The 22,000-nt window shown below is 36.4% G+C and overlaps 1 protein-coding gene across 1 annotated transcript in view; it reads left to right on the top strand.

The window, feature by feature from the left end:
• LOC127434219 (POU domain, class 6, transcription factor 2-like) overlaps positions 1-22,000 on the top strand; it is a 161,705-nt gene that overhangs the window by 6,795 nt on the left and 132,910 nt on the right. The window contains exon 2 of the mRNA XM_051686782.1: positions 21,860-21,957. Coding sequence (XP_051542742.1) covers positions 21,860-21,957 — 98 coding nt within the window. The remainder of the gene's footprint in view (positions 1-21,859; positions 21,958-22,000) is intronic.

The following is a 22,000-nucleotide window of genomic DNA, read 5'->3' as shown; positions in this document are numbered from 1 at the left end:
TACAAACAACTGCAGATTTGAATATTTAGTTTAATTAAATAATAATTACTCAAATACAGTGGGATTCAGAAGTTGGGATTCAAAATCTAATTTAAAACAGGACACAAAGTGACAGTTTTAGGATTTTGAAAAATCTAAAACAGAGAAATTTTATAATATTAAATGAATTTAAAAAAATGTTTAAGATTCTGAACTATTTCTAGGTAATCAAATAAGCAAATTGACATCGACCATGTGAACTCTTGAACTTAAACAACGGTTAACGGTTTGAACAAAGGTTAAATTTCCTTGATTCCATTGAAGCACACTTTATGCTCTTATCATTTTCAAATCATGCTGGAATAACATGGATCATCAGGTTTTGTAAAAACTCGTGGAGCCCATGCCAGCTTATTTAAGTAAAAGTGGGACATAACAAATACCATGAAATTCTGAAATGTAGCTTTTTATTCAAACTGATATGTTGATAATATAATTTGTAAATCAGCATTAAATGAGAAAAATGCTAAATAGAACCATTTTCACAATTGGCCTGGCTTTTGACTCCTCTGTATTTAAAAACAGAAAATGTGAATTATTCATTAATAAGGCTGTCGGTAGCTGTTTGTATTTTGTAACTGACACTAACCAGAATGGCCACTTCTGTTAATTGGCCAATCAGTGCAGTAATCAGCCAAAGCAATAACTCAAAAGAACCAAATATTGATTGATTAAGCGTCCTGGCCAATATATTGGTACGTGTATCTTTGCTTTGTAAATGTATATTGAGCTGAGAAAACTTGCTTTGACAACCTATTGTCATTCAAAGTGATTCAAAAGTAACATCGAACATCTAAAAGTCAACATGGAGCTAAAAATTTGTGTTTTTTTTTAATGGCTAGCCACAAGCAAGACCCTGGTCCTCATTTCAGCCTCACTCATACATGTACACACACATACACATTAGGCTCTTACACCCCCTCTAAAACCCCTAAATAAAAAAAAGTACATGCACATTATGTTTGTGTAATCAGCTTAGTTGAAAATAGGGAGGAGGGGGTTTGTTGCTAATGCAAAGAGGGCCTTGATGTGCCTTGCTCAGGTTAAGTAATAAAGTGACACAGACACAGTCTTTTAAATGAGGCCGGCCCTCTTTAAATAGAGCGCACTAGCCCCGAGTGCCTCTCCTCAGGAGTTAGATCTCATTATAGGGCAGACTCAGGCCTTTAGTTGGCTTCTTTGGGCTGGGATCTGCCCCCATCTCCCTAATGCATGCCTACCAAGCATGTGTAATCCACTCGCTAATGCGTCTGTACCGCCAGCGGCTACAGATAAGATGCTATTGAAGAAAGGGACGATGGAGGGAGGGGGGCAGCACAAGGGTTGGGCTGGAGCGGTACAGGGTCCGCTTTTGTTTTAGAAACATGCTGCTGGTAGGGTCAGTGAGGACAGGGGAAATTAATTGGCACTTCCATCTCAAGTTTATAATGGATGGAGGAAGGCATTTTCTGCTCAATAGGACAGAGGACTGTCACTGAAGATATTTTTTTTTACAGGTATCTGCTGATTGAAGTGAATGTTCCTCGTTTTGTGCTCCTAGTTAACCTTCAAACTACCTCAGAGTCAGAGCTTTCATATACATACAGTTCCAGAGCCTGGAAAAAGGGATAGTTCATTATTTACTCACCCTCATGTTGATTCTTGAATATTCTGAAAAAGAAGATATTTAGCAAAATGTCCAAGCCGCTCTTTCTGTACAATGAAAGTGCAACATGATCCCACAGAAGTTGAAATGTTGCTACTGAATGTCCCGGTACTTTGACATCGACCCCATTCTACTGAATTACTGACAAGCGCCATCTGCCTTCACACATTTTTGCATCAATTCAAATGTGTTTATCATTTTCTGTGGCGTGACCATGTTGTGCGGGCAGCCTCAGAGACCCGGGTTCTGGTCCCATGGAAGCCGGGTCATGATCGTGTTCACAGTAAATGTTGAGCACAATATGGAGGTTGGATTTTTGCTCTAAAGTTACATTTTTACTCCACTGATGATTAGGTTTAGAGTTTGGATTAGGGCATATGGTTAATAAAACACGCGTTCCTGTTGACAGTATTACATCATTTACAGCTAAAATACTACTCGAAACATCCGCTCTGTGGACATTTCACCTGGAAACTGGGGCTCACACATGCCCAGATGTACAACAACACTTCCAGCTTTGGCCACTGGGTACAGCAGTTTCAAATTTCGGTAAGCAATTTCAGCTGTATTTGGTAAGCAACTTCAGCAATTTTCGGTAACTGATTTCAGCTGAAGAATTTTCGACCTACTGTCGCCAAATTCACAGTTCAGTCTGGAAAGTGAATGGAGTCCCACAGCTGACCCTAGTCTCCATCTACTTTCATTGTATGGAAAAGAGCAGCTTTGACATTCTGCTAAATATCTCATTTCGTGTTCCATAATATGACTATATGGCAAAACATGGTCAATTAAGGTAGTCCAGGTTGAAATTATGTCCTTCCAACTTGTTTTATGGTCTCCATTTCTCTTTTAATTCACAAAGATAAAAAAACACTTCCTCTTAAAACAGTAGTTCTATCCTATTTCTTTTAAAAGGAAACATGGTATTTACAAACAGTGAAGCACAACCCCATCTCCATTGGTGAGGTATTTAAGAAACCCAAACATGCCTCACCAACATTCCCCAAACAAACTCTTTGCCCATCATTCTGCATGTTGCTTCCATTGCGTTGGATAATTGAAGCCGTCAGCTAATCATATGGGTAGAGAGGTGGTCACTGCTGGATGAAAAATGACAATCTTGTGTTTGTCTGGTGTGATGTGAGGCGCAGTGCGTAGCCGGTAACTAGAGTCTGGATGTCCTTCACAAACCCTTTATTATTTATGATGGAGTCTCTTTGAGCACTGACCAGTACTAATGCATAACTCCCCTGTCCTTCTGCCTTATACGCTTCCTTTGAAACCTAAGATTGAGAAGATCCAAGAGTGACTGTGTGTGTACAGCTTGTGTTTTGTGTGTATATAAGGGGACAGTGAAATGCAAGTGTGTGTACTACTCTCTCAGCCCCCCCCCCCCCCCACCAAACCCCAACACACATATTGTTCCACATATTGTATTTAAGGATGTGGAACAAAAACTGAAGGTGTTGCTCTTCTAAGAGGACAGAGCTTCAGAAGCTTCAAAGCTCCATACTTCTTCCACCACAACCTTCATTTTGTGGTAAGACAGGCTGGAGGGTGACCTTGCATAGGGGGAGCTGGAGAGAGCGGTGTGGCAGATTTTCTGCGCTCCTATGTGATTGTTTGAGTTTATGATGATGTCTTTTGATGCTGGCGAGTGAACTGAGAGAGAAAGAAATGACTGAGAGTGATAAGATGTGAGAATCTTGTATAGAACATTGAAATGAAATGAACATTGTGCTGAAAGAGATGAGGAAGTATGACACTGGAAGGTGCTGGAACAGGCAATTGAGATTTTGTTCCAAACTGTATTCTGATATTTTTTTCCATGGAACAAAATATGATTTTTTTTAAGCATCTCTTCTCCACACAGTGAAAGTTCAAAGTGATCATGTCTGTCAAGCTGTCTTCTGAAGTTATACATTAGCTTTGAGGCCTTCAGAAGACTAGGAATACTGAGCACAAGTTGTGCGGACAACTTTTATGGTAAGGGCTGGGTATCTAGGCAGATTTCCTGATTTGATTCTGATTCACAAGCTCTTTTTTTTCTTTTTTTTTTTTCTCAGATTTTCTCCCCAGTTCCCAATGCACTCTAAGTCCTTGAACTTGTGACTCCAGGTGTGGTAGTCAGCGTCTTTGCTTGCTGAGCTACCCAGGCCCCCCAATATTTAAGTTCACATTTGCTTACATATGAAAGCAATTTGACGATTTTCATTACCAATTTGAATGCCATAACAAAATATTAACTATTTGAGTAAACATAGTTTCATGTTATCAAATCAGTATTCAAGACAAGTCGGTAATGAATTAAGAACAAAGAAGCAAATTACAAGCAATATATAAAAAAAATATATATATAAAAAAAAAAAAAGAACAAAGATACAAATTAAGAAAACTTGCTTAAAGTTTTTAACAGCTATATCTAGTATTCAAGTAAGTATTCAGAAATTGAAAAAAAAAAATGTAATGTATCATAAAACTGCTTGAATTACTGATCTTTACTGTACGATTGTAATAAATGAATACTTTGTAAAGCTACTAAAGCAATACATCCAAGAGCAATGAGTGTTGAAATAAGAATATAAAAAGTGATCTTTACGTTTCTCGTTATTTGTCTAGTTCTCTCACTACTCTCTTTTCTTTTTGGCCTGTTAACAAGATCAGTCAGTGGTTGTCTTGTGATTGACATAATAAGCACCCCTGGCATCTTGTGATTTTAAGGATCAATATTGTGATCATTTTATTTAGGAGCTTGACAGACATGGTCACTATGGTCGTTGTATATATAAATATAAAAAAAAGCTGCATGGAGATTGTTCAAAATATCTCCTTTTGTGTTCAATGGCAAAAACTAACATCATACAGGTTACAAACAATATGAGGGTGAGTGAATAATGAAAAAATTAAATTTTTTGGATGATTTATTCCTTAAAGCATAGGTTATTATTCTTGTGGACTATAAATTTGAGAAGTATTTACAATAGACAGTAGTTTAAATTTACTCAACGGCCCTTTTCTCCATTGTATTTGCAGTAGGCTGCGACGTGTAGACACATTTGCGATGAGAGAAACTGGGTCTTCTTTGGGGTGGTGGAGACAAGTGTGGCTGTATGGCCCTAGGGTCAGTGGGCGATGTGCTGGGCGTGACATTTGGGCATCTGGCATGTCCTAACACCATCCACACAGCTCTCGCTGTCACCCCCACAGGCTCCTATAAGCCCCTTCTACATTTTTAAACACTCTATGGACACTGACAGAAATTATATGTTTACATGTGCAAGAAAGAACAAAAACATGGAAAACTGTCAGTTGCTGAAACATATTGTGAATATTGCAGAGATGTAGACATTTTGAGGTTTATCTTTGGTAGGGACATTTCAAAATCATATAAACTATACAAATGCACCATGTTTTCATCACCTTTTGAACACTGAAAAAAAAAAACACCCAAACTTTACCTCTTAAAGGGATAGTTCACCCAAACATAAATATTTTATTATTATTTACTCACCCTCATTTCATTCCACACCCTTATGACTTACTTTCCTGTGTGGAACACAAAAGGAGATATTAAGCAGAATTTTAGAGACTGACAGTATGGCAAGCCGATTTAGATTTTAATGCTCCCAGCATTACTTGTTGTAATTGCATTTTTACTAGTAATATTTAAATGAGACAGCTCTAAATTCCAATTACAGAGCTCTGTAATGTATTATTTACTGGTAAGACTTCCCATTACAGAGCTCTCTATTTACATTTTTACTTGTAAGAATGTAATTGCAGAGCTTTGTAATTCAATTACAGAGGTCTGCAATTAAACATATATATAATGCGATTTTTTTTTACTAGTAACAATTCAATTAGAGACCTCTCTGATTAGAATTCTTACCAATAAGAACTAAATTATAGATCTTTCTAACTGAAATCCTTACTAAGAAAACTTCAATTGTAGAGCTCTGTAATTAAAAACGAACAATGGAAACATACGACAAGTAAATATTCCATTGTAGAGCTCTCTAATTGGAATTTTTACTAGTAAAAGTTCAGTTAGAAAGCTCTGTAATTGAAATTATTGCTAGAAAAAAAATCACTGGAAGGTGCTGGAACAGGCAATTGAGATTTTGTTCCAAACTGTATTCTGATATTTTTTTCCATGGAACAAAATATGATTTTTTTTAAGCATCTCTTCTCCACACAGTGAAAGTTCAAAGTGATCATGTCTGTCAAGCTGTCTTCTGAAGTTATACATTAGCTTTGTTAATTCCAATTACACAGCTCAATTAGTTATTGAGCTGTATAATTGGAATTCTTTCTGATAAAAAATGCAACTATGACGAGTAATGCTGGGAACATTAAAAGATTATTTGGCCTTCCTTTGGAATACAGAATAAGCCACTCTAAAGATAAATGAGCTTTTACTTCAAAATGCAAAGACTTTTACACTGTAAACAAAACTGTACTGTATACTGTGAAGGATTCTGCTCCGATGAGTTTGAAGATATGTACCTGATATTCTTGCCTCCATTGTGAGTGAATAACTATTAATTTCCTTATCTACCAAAAACCAGAGAGCAAGTGTTAAATCACCATATGAGAGCTACACAGAATACATACAGAAATAAAGTACAGGACACATTCAAAGAGACACCTCACAGAAACCACAGAAATAAGGAGAGAACATTCTCAGAAGAGGGACAATGCTGGAGGTCAGAAGGCGCAATCCTATTTGCTACAAATATGCTTAAGGTAATTTAGGAAGAGCTCAGCATCAATGAAAAGCACGGCGACCCTGGCATTTTTCATTTTTCTTTAGGCAGGGTTGGCCTCAGATCCTGGCTTTGCAGGTGGGCCTAAAAGGATGAGGAGTCTTGTGGATAGATCTATGTCTCTTTCAACCCTGCAATAATCGAGTTGACATTGCCTGAGGATGAGAGAGGAGAGAGGCTTCTTCAACAGATGTGCCCGTTTGTGTGTTAATGTTCCGATCACGCAAAATCAACACCCTGTCCTTCTTTTTTCAGGCCTTTTCTTTGCCTTTTATCTACGTCATCTCTCACAGATGGGTTCTGTGAGTTTCTATCACTCTTTTTAAAACATAAATGCCCTTTCCTCTGCCCCCTGCTTAAATTCTCCTTTCTTATTTCCTCTCCTTTCTCTACTTTTGTCTTCTCCCCCCTCTGGTGTACTCAGCCATTGATCCATCGTGTGTTTGTATATTTATATATTTTTTATTTAAAAAACCCAACAACAGCTTTGAAAGAAATGTATTCCCCAGTGAGTGTAGACTCTGAGAATCAAAAGCTTCCTCATGTTGAGCTTTTGGCTTTCTGTTTCATCGATAGAGTCTATCTGTCCATGAGGAGGTTTGGAATAAGGAGCTGTATACATTGATTGGGGGTTTACATGTTATACAGATGTAGGACGCTTTATGGGAACAGATTTTAGTGCTACTTATAGACACAAGATAAATTTACATTTTGTTGAAACAGTTCTCTGCTACTGGAAATGCACTGAAAAAAGGTAACCTGCACTTGTTGCTTCAAGGATCTCTTTTCTTGATGTTGATGTAACCCATTAAAAATTACTTTTGTTGGTGTAACTTAATTTTTCAGATTAAAATAAATTTTTGACTTGAATCAAACAAGTTATATTAGATGTTACAATATGAAGCACATTTTTTAGGTTAACTGACAGAATTATGTTTACAGGTTGGATATATGAAATGTTTTATGCATTTATCTAGTACATAGAACATTTGTCTGTTGCAGTCTGCTATAAATGTATTTTATGTATGTTTCATTGCAGTGCTTACAAGGTCACAATGTATTTATACTTTTTTCAATCAGGCTGCTTAGAGGTGTTTTTAAAACCTTTAAAGGAATATTTCAGGTAAGTTAAGCTCAATTGGCAGCATTTGTGGCATAATGTTGATTACCACAAAAATTAATGTAGACTCATCCCTTCATTTCATTAAAAAAAGCAAAAATCGAGATTATAGTGAGACACTTACAATGGAAGTGAATGTGGCCAATTTTTGGAGGGTTTAAACGCAGAAATGTGAAGCTTATAATTTTATATAAGCACTTAGAGTAATTCTGTTAAAAATCATGTATTATTTGAACTGTAAAGTAGTTTCAATTGTCATTTTAACAGTCATTGTAGGTTTTTAGGGTTTACTGACATTGCATCGTCATGGCAACGAAGTTGTAAAATTTACTATAACTTTACACAAAAGGTTAATAAGTGATTTTATCACTCTAAAATTATGTTAACACACATATTGTTTATTTCTTGTGGTTATTCTTTTGAAAAATTTAGTATTTTAACGTTCAAAAAATTGCCCCCATTCACTTCCATTGTAAGTGCCTCACTGGAACTCAGATTTTTGCTGTTTCTAAAGAAAAGGAGGAGCTAGTCAAAATTAATTTTTGTGGTAATCAATGTTATGCCATAAATGCTGTCAATTGGGCTTAACTTGTATTGAACCCATAATATTCCTTTAAGCTTACCTAAAACATTAACACTATTCTTTTGTTTGGTATTTTCTTCAGGAAATGCAAATGTAGTTTATTGCTGACTTCTCTGTATCAGTCCATAATGTAACCTTGGTTTCAAACGCCACATTAACTAAATCAATAACCCAACAATCTGAGCACAATTGGTTGATTATTGACAGGATTTAAATTTGTGTTAAATGTGACATGTCTGTCGTGTGGCCGGGGCTTTAAACTTTAAAAACCATAAGCATTAACTTTTGATTGATTCTGCGGTCAACAAAACATCAGCTGTACTTAAAAATTAAAGTGTGTTCTGTGCCCTAAGCAAAATTATGAATCAAATCATACAGTCTGTGCCAAAACAGTTAAATGTATTTCAAAGAGGTCACTGCATCAGGCTTAATGATTTGTATTTACAGTGGCTTTTCTCGCAGTCATATTTTAGATAGGAATGGAGAAGATCAATACAGCACTAAATATGTCTTTCAGTTGGATAGGTTGGATCAATAGGTAATGCCGATAATATCATGTATTCAATATTGTTACAACTCAACACATTTATAGCCTGTTTAAGTTCACTGCGCCTTTTAAAACAGCACAAAAGCAAGTGGCACACTTATCGAGTGCTTTGTAATTCCAAATGGATTTACTGCGTGATTGTGAATGAGATGATAAATAGATGAAAGGGCACAGAGCAGACACACACACATGTGCAGGGATGTTTAACATCAGGTTTGGTAGAGTAATGTGGGGGTCTTTCGATTCTGAATAGCCTCAAAGAGCATCTCTCTCCATCACTAAAGTTATTAAATAATGCATTTCCTTTGAAACAGCCAAAGTGTTAAAGCGCCTCTTTTATGGAAGGAAAAATTGATTCATAAATGTCTGCAGGGGCCAAAGCCAACCCCTATCCAAGCCCTTAACAATGACTGTTTAATTCAGACACGTCGATTTAGTGAGGCTGTCTCGGCAGAAGAGGTGGTGTGTGGAATCGCTCACCGATGATAACAAAAACATTGGTGTGGGTAATTTAGATGGTGCAGTAATTTGCAGAGGGGGGAGCCGCTCCTTTTTGAAATGTAACATAGATGAGTTCAATTAATGCCAATTCAGTGTCTAGCAGACCCATCACGTTAAGCCTATTCAATTCTGCTGCACAGTCGCCACTCAAATGATCAATGGGAGGGAAGGTGTTTAAAAAATTGGTTGATTTGTTTATTTAGTAACATTTTATTATAGCTGTCATAAATAAGTCATTTAAAAATAAATAATTAAATAGTCAAATATAACATTTGATGATCTTCTCAACATAATGTTATTTCTAACTATTTGAATGTACAGTGGTCTTGAAAAGTATTTGGACAATTAAGCCACACTTAAAAATGTATGAATTTCATTGCATTAGATAAAACATATCTACTGAAATAGTACGTTTTGGTTTTAAATGATCAAACAACAATACTATTCAAAAGGAAGACAAAGTATTTGGACACTTTCTGGTTGTCAAACGTGATCCACATGTCCATAGTTATTGAATGTGATTAACTACACCTGCTTAGGCACTGTGTGTGTACCAGAATTCATACACAAGGGTGTAGCTTCCACAGGGAACGTTGGGGACATGTCCCCCACACTCTTTAAAAAGGTGATTTTTGTCCCTTGCATTTTTCCAAGCTAAACCCATACCGAGTCCAACTGGTGGATTTGTATACAGTATTTTTTGCGTTTTGTTACTTTGGGCTGACTGAGCGACCATCCAGTCAATCACAGGTGAGTTTCATGAGCCGAAACAACCCTTACGTAATAGGCCGCCAGTCAGACAGTCTAATCAATGCGGCTCAGTTCATTTCAACAAAGTTGCTATCAACAATGCTCATTTATCCATGTTTTTTATCGGCATTGATGTTGATCTAAATTAATAATCTAGAGATGAGGAACACACAAATGAGAGTTATTTATCAGCATATCGTTCTTGATTGGCAGCATTACGTGAAATGCACTGCAGAAAAAAACAAAGGACTGTGTGAAATAGAAGCAAGTGCTCCACAAGATGCCCTTTATTTTAGCAATACTGCAATCTTTAAAATACTAAAAATATTAAAAGTAAATAATACGTATATATAAATATAATACTTATATCATACTTATATATTAATATGTACTGTAATATATTAATACTGCAATATAAGTGTTTGGTCTGTGCGAGCCACCTACTGACAGCTGTGTCCTCCCCACTTTTAAAATGACTGCTACGCCCCTGTTCCTACATCCACTAAAAAGGGCCATTTCTCCAGTTGGTTAAAAATGGTGCCTTGACCCCGCCATGGAATAATAAAAATAAATAAATAAATTTAATTCTGACTTTTTATCTCACAATTGTGACTTAGTTTCTTGAAATTGCAAGTTGAAGTCTCGCAATCCAAAAAGAGTCCATTCACATTTTGTATTGTAGATCATTTCAGCCTTAGGTGTACTATATATTTTGGGTTTTGTGAAATTTATACTTTTTTTTTTAAAGTGTAAGATTACATTTTTTCATAAAAATCATTAAGTGATAGAATGTTCTGCATTCAAAATGTAACCGATGGTGATGATGTCATATTTGAATACTTTTGCATGTTTTTTTTTTTCTCGTATTTGAGAGTTTATATCTTGTGAGTTTAGGTGTATATCTCACAATTGCGGCTTTGTTTCTTGTAATTGTGATTGTATATTGCGCAATTGCGACTTTAGTTCTTGTGATTGCAAGTTTAGGCCTGAATCTCACAATTGTGACTATTTCTCGTAATTGTGACTTTATATCACACAATTTTGACTGTATTTCTTGTAATTGAGACTTTATCTTGCAATTGAGACTTTATTCCTGACAATTGCAAGTTTATTTTTCATTATATCTCACAATTGCAATGTATCGTACAATTACAACTTTGTTTCTATGAACTGCGACTTTATTCCTTACAACTGCAATTTTATATCTTGTAATATGTTTTTCTCCCCAGGATCAAGGCACCATAGTTAAAAGTAATTAAAAAATTGGCAAAGACAAGAGAAGTTGGGATGTGAAAATGCCACTTGGTTTGATATTTTGTTATCAACTGCAATCAAATTCATGCATTTTTAAGTGTGGCTTAAATTCGCAAATACATTTTGAGAATACAGTACAATAATTATTGGTCTGTTAAGCTTTATACAATGTAATAAGGTTTGAAAAAATATTATTAATGAAAGTTATTATTTAGTGTTACTGTTTGTTTTAATGCAATTTTTTTTTAAATTGGCTTCTTGTACATTATGTTCTGACAGTGTCTATTTATAGCCTATACAGTAAAACTGCATCAATTTTTCTTTGATAGATTGCTATTATCTCAGCTTGTAAAGCACAAACTTAATTAAAAGCATAAGATGTTGTATCAGAAACTAAAAGGGCAGTTAAGACGCTCTTAATAAAATATGACAATGGGACAACACTAGATAATATATATATACACACAACATCTCATAACACCATTCTATGGTCTTTCTCACGCCTGTGTTGGAGAAGTTTTTATAAGAAAAAAAAAAAAAGCATGTGAACTCTGACCTCTTGGCATTTTAGCCACTTTATCAGAGCTAGCACATACAGACAACACTAGGTGAGGTTTTCTACTCCCTTAGTATCAGTCTGGGTCTCTGCTGTGTTTTACCTGCTGTAGATAGAGCCACATTGAGGAGATCACCAATGAGACACCCTCAGATCAGCAGAGAGAAACATGGCCTGTTTGTATGTGCTAGCACAGTGATTCTTGACTGGTAAGTCGCGGACAGCAGGGAACTCAATGCTTAATGCAAATAATAACATGCAACTAACAATACAACTGTGCATTAGTTGGATGGCTTGTCAACTTTTAAAAGGGAAGAGAAAACCCTTCCCATATCTTTTGTTGTTGATGTCAAAGGTGTGAATTCAACTGTCACTTGGTAGAAACTAGTTGTCTGACATCCCCTCATCTTCGAAAAAAGGTAAAAATAATAAATAAATAAATAAATAAATAAATAACCTAGACCACATTACATATATATTCACTTGCAGCGAGGATAATCATGTTTTGCATTTTGTTTTATGCAGTGAATTATTGACTGCCTTGAACTTCAAACCACCGAAATTCAAGAGACATTTAGAAACCTAAAGAAAGAGTCATGTAAATAAATTCTATATTTAATTTTAAGGACATTTTTGTATGATAAACATTTCTGGTACTGTGTTGGGCCGTCAATTGAATCTTGACGTAAAACCATTTTGCTTGTGTGCTGCTCTGCTCGTCATGTGGGAGGATGTGTGAAATTTTCAAAATATGCTCAATTATCAATAACTTTATGAATTAGTGAGTGAGTCTGAGTATCTGTAATGGAGCTAAGTGGTTTGATAAGTGGTTTCCTTGGGATACTGAGCACTGCAAATCTGTCAATCATGATAAGTGTGTATGATTATTCTTTTATAATTGCACACATTGTCTGCGAGTTCATTGAAACACCCCCAGGCTTTTAAAAGCCAACAATCACTAGTATTAGCAGTTTGGTTGCTTGTGCATTCCATTTAATTTGGTAGAGCGAAGGGATCCATCCCTTGAAAAATTCTCTCCAACTAGCTGCCGCATCAGTCTCTGTATCAATACTTTAGACATAAGATATCCTCAGTGCTCAAAGGGTAATCCACTTAAAGCAAAGGCTGTTTTAATAAACAGGTTAAAAGAACAATGGGATTGGGTAATGGGAGTGAATTGCTGTTGATAATCCTTAGGTGCCCCCCCACACACACTCCTCCTTTAGTTTTTTAATTTTGTTGCAGGTAGGGGAAAAAAACACAAAGATGAGAGGCCCATGCATTTATTCATTATTGATCCCACCCCCTCCCTAGCCCCCCATTCAACTAAAATGTGTTAACTTTACTGTTGTTTGCAAAAGGATCAAGTGCTCCCCTCTCATCCCAATGAAAGGCAGCGATTCGATAGGCCAGGCTTTGCAGCTGCACTCATAAAGGTAATACATTATTCACAACAGGCCAAGTTACACCAAACGCATCAATGCGTTAAAGAAGCATTATTTATATTTGATATTGTCATGTGCTCTGTCAATGCAATGCTCCTCATCAATTATACAGCAGAGTGATTCCTTTGATTAGAAGGGGAATCGGCCTTGTTTTTCATTTTTGATATTGAGCTCACATGATAATGGAGTGTGACACAAGAGATTTTTCCTCTAATGTTTATAATTTGCTGAACTTTGTGAAGAACGTGTCATTGCAGATGCTTATTAGTGTTGTCTTTCATCTGAAACATCCAATACAGGACAACACAACACTAATAATTTATGATCATCTACCAATTTAAAAAAATCACTAATAATATAAAGGCCGCTTTGTCAACAAATGCAAAAGTGACAACTTTGTGTCACCTTTAATAATGTACTTTTTTAATGATTCAATGCGTAAAGGTTTATGCATTGCAGTCAATTGCAGCAAATGCAGTGCCAACGCAAACCACAATATATATGATTATTGTTCTTGAATATATTGTTTAATAAAATTATTTCTTCAGGTGGCTGTCCTAAGCAAGAACAAGTATTTGTTTCAGTTTATTCAGCTCATTAAATTAACTTTCAAATTGAAATGCAACCTTACTTTCTGACCGGATCAGTATCAAATTATTTAACTTATATAGCAATAAATCAAATATGAACTGAAAACAAAACACATTATAAAACAAGGATTGCATAACCCCTAATCATATAGTTATGCATGATAATGAAACAGCTGGATCATTTCTCTTTGTTTTGATCTTCCAACATAAGTGCCTTAAGGTCCCGGCATACTTCCTACCAAATCGAAGAACGAATGGGTGTGACGTCATTTAGAACAAAATCTGGCCAATAAGAAGGTGTTTTTGAGTTTGTTTCTGTGGTTTGTAACAGCTCGCTGGAGCGAACTTTCAGGAAAACAATCATCATCAACATCAACATCAATGTTTTGATAGTGCCAGGGATGCTCAGTGTGTATAATTTTGGGAGAGGTAAACCCACGAATGGCTTAGGCCTACTTATAGTTGTCAGTGAACAATAAACTGGGAAAGTAGCATGTATTTTGACATCAAAAAAGTTACACACTTCACCTTTAAATACTCTTAAGTGCCCATTCACTCTGTTGTTTGATATGCTTGACTCATGTGCCTTCTGCAGCCGAAAGCTGCTGAATGGGATAACCGCCATTAGCACACTCAAGCCTTTACAATAGGTGTGTTCTAATCGACAAGCAATTTTACCCCGGTACGGTATGTGGCTCAGTGCACCTTTGAGCTGGTCTTCCTTCTGCCCATGGCAGTCCATGAGAGGAAGAGGTACTTGAAAAGCAGATAGAAAAAACAAATAACAAACAAACAAAAAACTGATTTCTCTACAAGCTGCAGAAGAGATGAATAGTTTGTTGTTCAACGAGAAAGAAAAAATTTGAGACACTTCACAAACTATTTCAGTTAACCCGCTGGACGAATTGACTGGCAGTATTATCATGTGTAAATACACAGTCTGAAGGTTGATTAAAACATGTTTTCATTTGAAGTAAGAGTGATTATATGCCACTGCCACGCATGTATGTAAAGTACATTTTTTATTCACTGCGTAATGCACACGTATAATGACTGTGACTCAACAGATGTTGTCAGTTTGAATTACACTGATTGTATCTTATTGCACGTGTATCTAAATTTGCTCAAAACATGTTACTAATTAAAAGTGACTGCATTAAACGGCCAAAGAGTCAATACAGTGCAAGAAATACAACACTTCATCCAACAAACTATCATCAGTCTGACCCATTATTAGACACTAATACTTGCCAATGACAGCTGTTAACAACTATTAACAATTGCACAGAAATAATGATTTTGTAGGAGACAATATCACGTTTTCGGCATACAAAGGCATTTTGATACAAAAACAAAGAGTGCACTGCAAGTCACAGCATTCATTTTATTAATATTTGGCTAAATAAAAACAAGGGATACAAAGGAAAATATTTTGTGATATATGTTACATTTGAGATCTAAGAGAACTCAATTAAATGCAAAGGGAAAAAATGCAGCAATATATGAAGACAATACATGTAAAATCAGAAATCTTTTTAAAAGGGATGCAAGGCAGTGATGCAGCAATATCATTTACATGTTAAGAGAACCCATAGGAGAAAAAACTGTTTCTGTTTTTAAGGCATTTGGTGCAAGTGAAACACACGTCCTCAATGCTTCAGCATTTACTGTCGGTGGTCAAAACAGCTCTCTGTGCTTTAGTGCCACCTGTTCAGCTGATTTTGGGAACTGCAACAGCTCCTGACATGTGATTCACAGCACAGATTTTATTGGTCGAGGCGCTTCTTCGTGGCGTGAAGAAAAAATAAATAAATAGACACACTCATTGTAAAAAAAAAAAAAAAAGCTTAGCTTTGTCGGTGTGTGATTGTACGCAAACGTTCGTTCCAAGTGTGATGGGCTCCTTAGGAATCCATTGTTACCATAAAAAAGTTAATCGCGGCGAGAAATCTTGTCGAAGGTTCGTGCTTTGTGTGAAAATGCCTTAAGATATGCCTATCATATTTCTTTTGTCTGTATTCTACCCATCTTTGCAGTATCACACCATGTCCTAACCAGACGCGACGCCGCTACATGCGATAAAAGATATCTTTTCCATGTTAATCAGAGTTTTTGTCCTAACCAGCTGCAACACACAACGAGCGACAGCGACAGGGCTTTCTATTTTTTAATTGTTTTCTATTTCTGCGACATCGCGCCAGGCAGCGCAGTCAACAAATGGGTCTAAAATTATTCTTTTTGCAGTATATTAAAACTGCCATCTCACTAGCTGTTGATAATCCCTAGGTGCCTCCCACCCCCATACACTATTGGTTTTGCTATACTTGTGAGGACCCTCTATAGACATAATGATTTTTATACTGTACAAACTATAGATTCTATCCCCTAACCCTAACTCTACCCCTAAACCTAACTCTCACACAAATCTTTTTGCATTTTTACTTTTTTTTCAAAAGAACATCATTTAATATGCCATTTCCCTTGTGAGGACCACCCAAAAGTTCCTCACAACCAGAAATGTCCTCACAAAACAGGGTGATTCTCAATACTTGGTCCTCACAAGTATAGCAAAACCTGTACACACAGGTTCAGAATGGTAGTGGGGAGATATACCAGTTCATTCTAATTTTCTCTCCACTTCCCTGTCACGTGGAGATTGGCAAAATAATAACAGGAGTACCACGTGAACATAAACAATCGTAACAGACTGAATAAGGATGCGATTCATAACGTAACTTTGCCCTTTGTATGCGTGTGATTGTGTATTTATTCCCTCGGGGCTTTCCATAGAAAGCATTACGGAGCTTCAGTGAGAAAATTAGTTGTGTTCAATAAACAGACTGTTCCGTCTATAATTGCTCTGTTTTCTACATTTTATTATCAATTATCCACATTTTAGTGTATTAATATCATGGTGTTGCGTTGCGCCTGGTGTGGACAGACAGATTGCTTGTCACTGGAATCTTATCGCGTCTGGTTAGGACAAGGTGTCAGTGTCATCATAAATTACAACAACATAGTGTAATTGCACATATAATGGCTTTATACAGTGTGTTAGCGCATTAACTTCATGAATGCACAAGGTAAACATTACAAATTACACATTATCTACTGCATATACACTGTAGGCTAAAAGTTTGGAATAATGTACAGATTTTGCACTTATGGAAAGAAACTGGTACTTTTATTGACCAAAGTGGCATTCAACTGATCACAATGTATAGTCAAGACATTAATAACAAGAAAAATTACTATTACAATTTGAAAAACATTTAAACTACTTCAAAGAGTTCTCATCAAAAAATCCTCCACATGCACCAATGACAGCTTTGCAGATCCTTGACATTCTAGCTGTCAGTCTCAGGTGACATTTCACTCCACACTTCCTGTATTACTTGCCATAGATGTGGCTGTCTTGTCGGGCACTTCTCATGCACCTTACAGTCTAGCTGATCCCACAAAAGCTCAATGGGGTTAAGATCCACTTTTCAAATTATCTGTTGTCCAATGTCTGTGTTTCTTTGCCCACTCTAGCCTTTTCTTTTTGTTTTTCTGTTTCAAAAGTGGCTTTTCTTTGCAATTCTTCCCATAAGGCCGGCACCCCCGAGTCTTCTCTTTACTGTTGTACATGAAACTGGTGTTGAGCGGGTAGAATTCAATGAAGCTGTCAGCTGAGGACATGTGAGGTGTCTATTTCTCAAACTAGAGACTCTGATGTACTTAATGTATCCTCTTGTTTTTGTTTTTTTCTCCCAATTTGGAATGCCCAATTCCCAATGTGCTTTTTTAAGTCCTCATAGTTGCATAGTGATTTGCCTCAATCTGGGTGGCGGAGAACGAATCCCAGTTGCCTCCGCGTCTGAGACCGTCAACCCGCGCATCTTATCACGTGGCTTGTTGAGTGCGTTGCCACGGAGACATAGCATGTGTGGAGGGTTCACGCCATCCACCGCGGCATCCACGCTCAACTCACCACATGCCCCACCGAGATCAAACCACATTATAGTGACCATGAGGAGGTTACCCCATGTGACTCTACCCTCCTAGCAACCAGGCCAATTTGGTTGCTTAGGAGACCTGGGAGACTCAGCACACCCTGGGATTTGAACTAGCGAACTAGTGAACTCCAGGTGTGGTAGCCAGCGTCTTTTACCACTGAGCTACCCAGGCCCCCCTTATCTTCTTGTTTAGTTGTACATCTAGCCTTCCACATCTCTTTCTGTCCTTGTTAGAGCCAGTTGTCCTTTGTCTTTGAAGACTGTAGTGTACACCTTTGTATGAAATCTTCAGTTTTTGGCAATTTCAAGCACTGTATAGCCTTCATTCCTTAAAACAATGATTGACTGATGAGATTCTAGAGAAAGCTGTTTCTTTTTTGCCATTTTTCACCTAATATTGACCTTAAGATATGCCAGTCTATTGCATTCTGTGGCAACTCTGATGAGACAATGTTAAGCTTCATTTAACGAACCAAATAGCTTTCAACTGTGTTTGATATAATGGCATGTGATTTTCTAGTACCAAATTAGCATTTAGCATGATTACTCAAAGATAAGGCCTGTCTATATTTGATCAAAAATGACTTTTTTCAAATAGTGATGGTGCTCTTTTTTACATCAGTAATGTCCTGACTTTACTTCGTGATCAGCTGAATGCCACTTTGGTGAATTAAAGTATAAATTTCCTTCTGAAACAGCAAAATCTGTACATTATTCCAAACTTTTGGCCACCAGTGTACATTACTTTAAATTGTCATTGAGTTGTTAAAACTGCTTCTTTTACTGATCTTGTGTAAATTCTAATCATGGAATGAGGCATGAAGTCATTGATAACACATTTTAATGTCATTTTAGGTTATGTTTTACATGTAGTGTTGTGCATGCTCACATTTAAATGCACCTCTAAATGGCTCCCACAGCAGTGAGGCGGGTGTCTTAATGGAATAATCTCTGGAATAATGAGGATATTTTACCATGGTGATTCTCAAAGAAGCCTTTTTCAGAGAAGAACCATTTTAAATCAATTGCTTTGTTTATCTTTGTCAATTGCTGCCATCCTGTTGTTAAATGTACAAGTACATAAACAGTGAAAGTTTAGAAACAGTGGAACAAACTCAAAGTTTTACAGCAAAAATGAATGTAATGACGCAAGCTATTTCCAGTTAGTTTTGTCAGTATAGCTGTTTTAATGTACTCATTAGTTAAACATCAGTTAACATGAACTAACAATGAACAATACTTTTACAGCATTTGTTAATTAATGTTAATTTCAAAATACAGCCAACTAATATATTTTTTTTTAAATCAAAAGTTATATTTGTTAACATTAGTTAATGCACAATGAACTAACATGAACCAACAATGAGCAATTGTGTTTTTATTAACTAACTTTAACTAAGATTAATAAATGCTGTAAAAAATATATATTGTTCATTGTTTGTTCACGATACCTAGTGCATTAACTGATGTTAACAAATGGAACCTTATTGTAAAGTGTTACCAGTTATGTGAAAAGAGTAAACATGTCCGTAATTTTAACTATAAAAGAATGTAAAAATGCTACTGTAAAAAAAAACTTGTTTAATGGGTAATTACTTTAAAGGGATAGTTACAATTGTCTATCTTAAAATTACAATTTTTTCATCATTTACTCACCCTCATACCATCCCAGATGTGTATGATTTTCCTTCTTCTGCAGAACACAAATGAAGATTTTTAGAAGAATATTTCAACTCTGTATGTCCATACAATGAAGTGAATGGTGATCAGACCTTGTAGCTCCAAAAATCACATTGACTGGTTAAATAGACTATAAAGCTGCATGAATCAATTATACATAACATATCTGAATAATGTTGTATTCAAGTTAGTGTGATGAACTTTGACTTTTAATCCTGACACCAGCCCAACTCTAACAAAGCTGTTGAAAGTGGAGAAACTAACCAGTTTCTTAAAGGGATAGTTCACCCCAAAATGAAAATTCTCTCATTATTTACTCACCCTCATGATATCCCAGGTGTGTATGACTTTCTTTCTTCACCAGAACACATCTGAAGAAAAACAGAAACATTTCTTAACTCAGTAGGTCCTTAACTTCAAGTGAATGAAGATTTCTCATTTGAAGGTCCAAAAATAACAGACGGTCAGCATAAACGTCATCCATACGACTCCAGCGGTTAAATTAATGTCTTCTAAAGTGAAGCGATCGCTTTTGGTGTGAAAAAGATAGATATTTAGGTACTTTTTTGAACTAAATCATGCTTCTGGTCAGGAGCGGTACACGTGTATGACATCATCCCACTGGCATTTGAAACACACGAGAACTGAGGCAAGTGCATCACAGCCGGAAGAGCAGCGCTGTTTACAAGTGAGAAGGAGGAACGCTGTACAGTAGCTTGGTTGGTTTTGGTTTAGATCTGTATTTATCTGTTTTTTTACTCACAATGGTGCATTTGTGTGCTCATCCTGGATGTCTCAACCGAGTGGAGAACGTGAGATTACGTCTGTAACATGGCAATGCGAATACGTCACACAAGAGACCACTTGGACTCCACCCTCTCCTGAAGTTTATCCTCACGCTGGATTATAGTTTAAAAAAAAAGTACTTAAATATTTCTCTTTTTTGTGCCTAAAGCGATCGTATCGCTATAGAAGACATTTATTTAAAAGCTGGAGTCGTTTCGATGACGTTTATGCTGACTGTGATTTTTTGAGCTTGCATTTTAAGGACCTACTGAGCTAAGAATTTTTTCCATTTTTCTTCAAATGTGTTCTGGTGAAGAATGAAAGTCATACACACCTGGGATATCATGAGGGTGAGAAAATAATGAGAGAATTTTCATTTTTGGGTGAACTATCCCTTTAAGAGCTATTTAATGTAAATAAAAAATAGAAAGATATACAGTGCATTGTCTTAATAATATATTTAGAAAGCAAAGCAATCTCGATGCTCCACAATGAACAATGAATGACTTAAAGGAATGTTCCAGGTTCAATATGATAAGATCTCTGGACACTATCTGTGACATGCTGTGAATTACCACAAAAAGATAATTTTGACTCATCCCTCAACAATAGTGTTTACAGTAATGCACAACAGAAGTCTATGGGGCAAGGCAATAAACTGGATTAAATGTTAAAATACTTTTCAAAAGTATAACTACAAGATTAAGACATTATCCATACAGTATTAACATGAGACTTAAGGGATAAAAGCGTTTAACTAAACTTGTCTGTGTTAAGCTGAAATGGCTTGCCCCTTTGTAAGTGCATTAATGTAAATGTAATTTTTGTTTGTTTTTACAAATTAGGGATGAGTTGCTCTTGTTGTTTAGTAGTTACCTGGATAACTTGTCAGAATCTTTCTGCTTTACAAGATCAAAATAAAGTGGTTTTCTTGATCCGATCTTGCCCACAAATTATTATTATATTTCTTTTGAGAAAGGAGCTTTGACTTTCTTTGATGAGGTTGACATGAGAACTTTGATATTAAAACAATGTTTAATTTACTCACTAATGCTTTTCATATTTATTTATTTTAATTTTAAGTTTTAAACACTTATTATATTGAAGAAATCATGTTCAGTTTTCTTGCTTGGTGCTTCTATCAGTCTATACTGTGTGTGCAGGTGTGTAGAATCTGTGTTGAGGCATGAGGTATCTCATGTCAGACTTGTTTGTGTGTGTGTGTTTACTTGTGTATGTTGACAGATCAGCAGAGAGCTCCGGCATGTAAATTGATGTGCGGTTTGAGTCACTGAATTACGGAGACGTTCTGATGTGTGTAACACTGCTGATGTGTGTTTAGCGCAGAATGCATGGTGTGCAGACTCTTTTATTGGTAAAACACTTTACTACAGCAGTTACAGAGCACCATACTGAGGGCTCACTGCCATCACAGCATGACACGGCTTCTGAGTGTTTGTGCTTGTGATTATGGGAGGAAAAAATGGGAAATAGCTTGCAATGATGTGCAGTTTTTTGGAGAATGGTGGTGAATTTTATTTTAAAAGGACTATATTATTTAAGAATGGACAAATAATTCTCTCTTTCTCTCGCTCTCAGGGGGGAGAGTTGGTTCGGTTCAGTCTGATACAAGCAGCAGCCCCACAGAACATGGGCATCTGGGCCAAACTCACCCTACATACCCAGTAGGACCACAGGTGAGATAACACACACATGTACACACTATTCACTATTCAACAT

This window comes from Myxocyprinus asiaticus, chromosome 44 (assembly GCF_019703515.2).
Source record: "Myxocyprinus asiaticus isolate MX2 ecotype Aquarium Trade chromosome 44, UBuf_Myxa_2, whole genome shotgun sequence".
Lineage (NCBI taxonomy): Eukaryota > Metazoa > Chordata > Actinopteri > Cypriniformes > Catostomidae > Myxocyprinus > Myxocyprinus asiaticus.
This window is presented reverse-complemented; position numbering and strand designations above follow the sequence as displayed.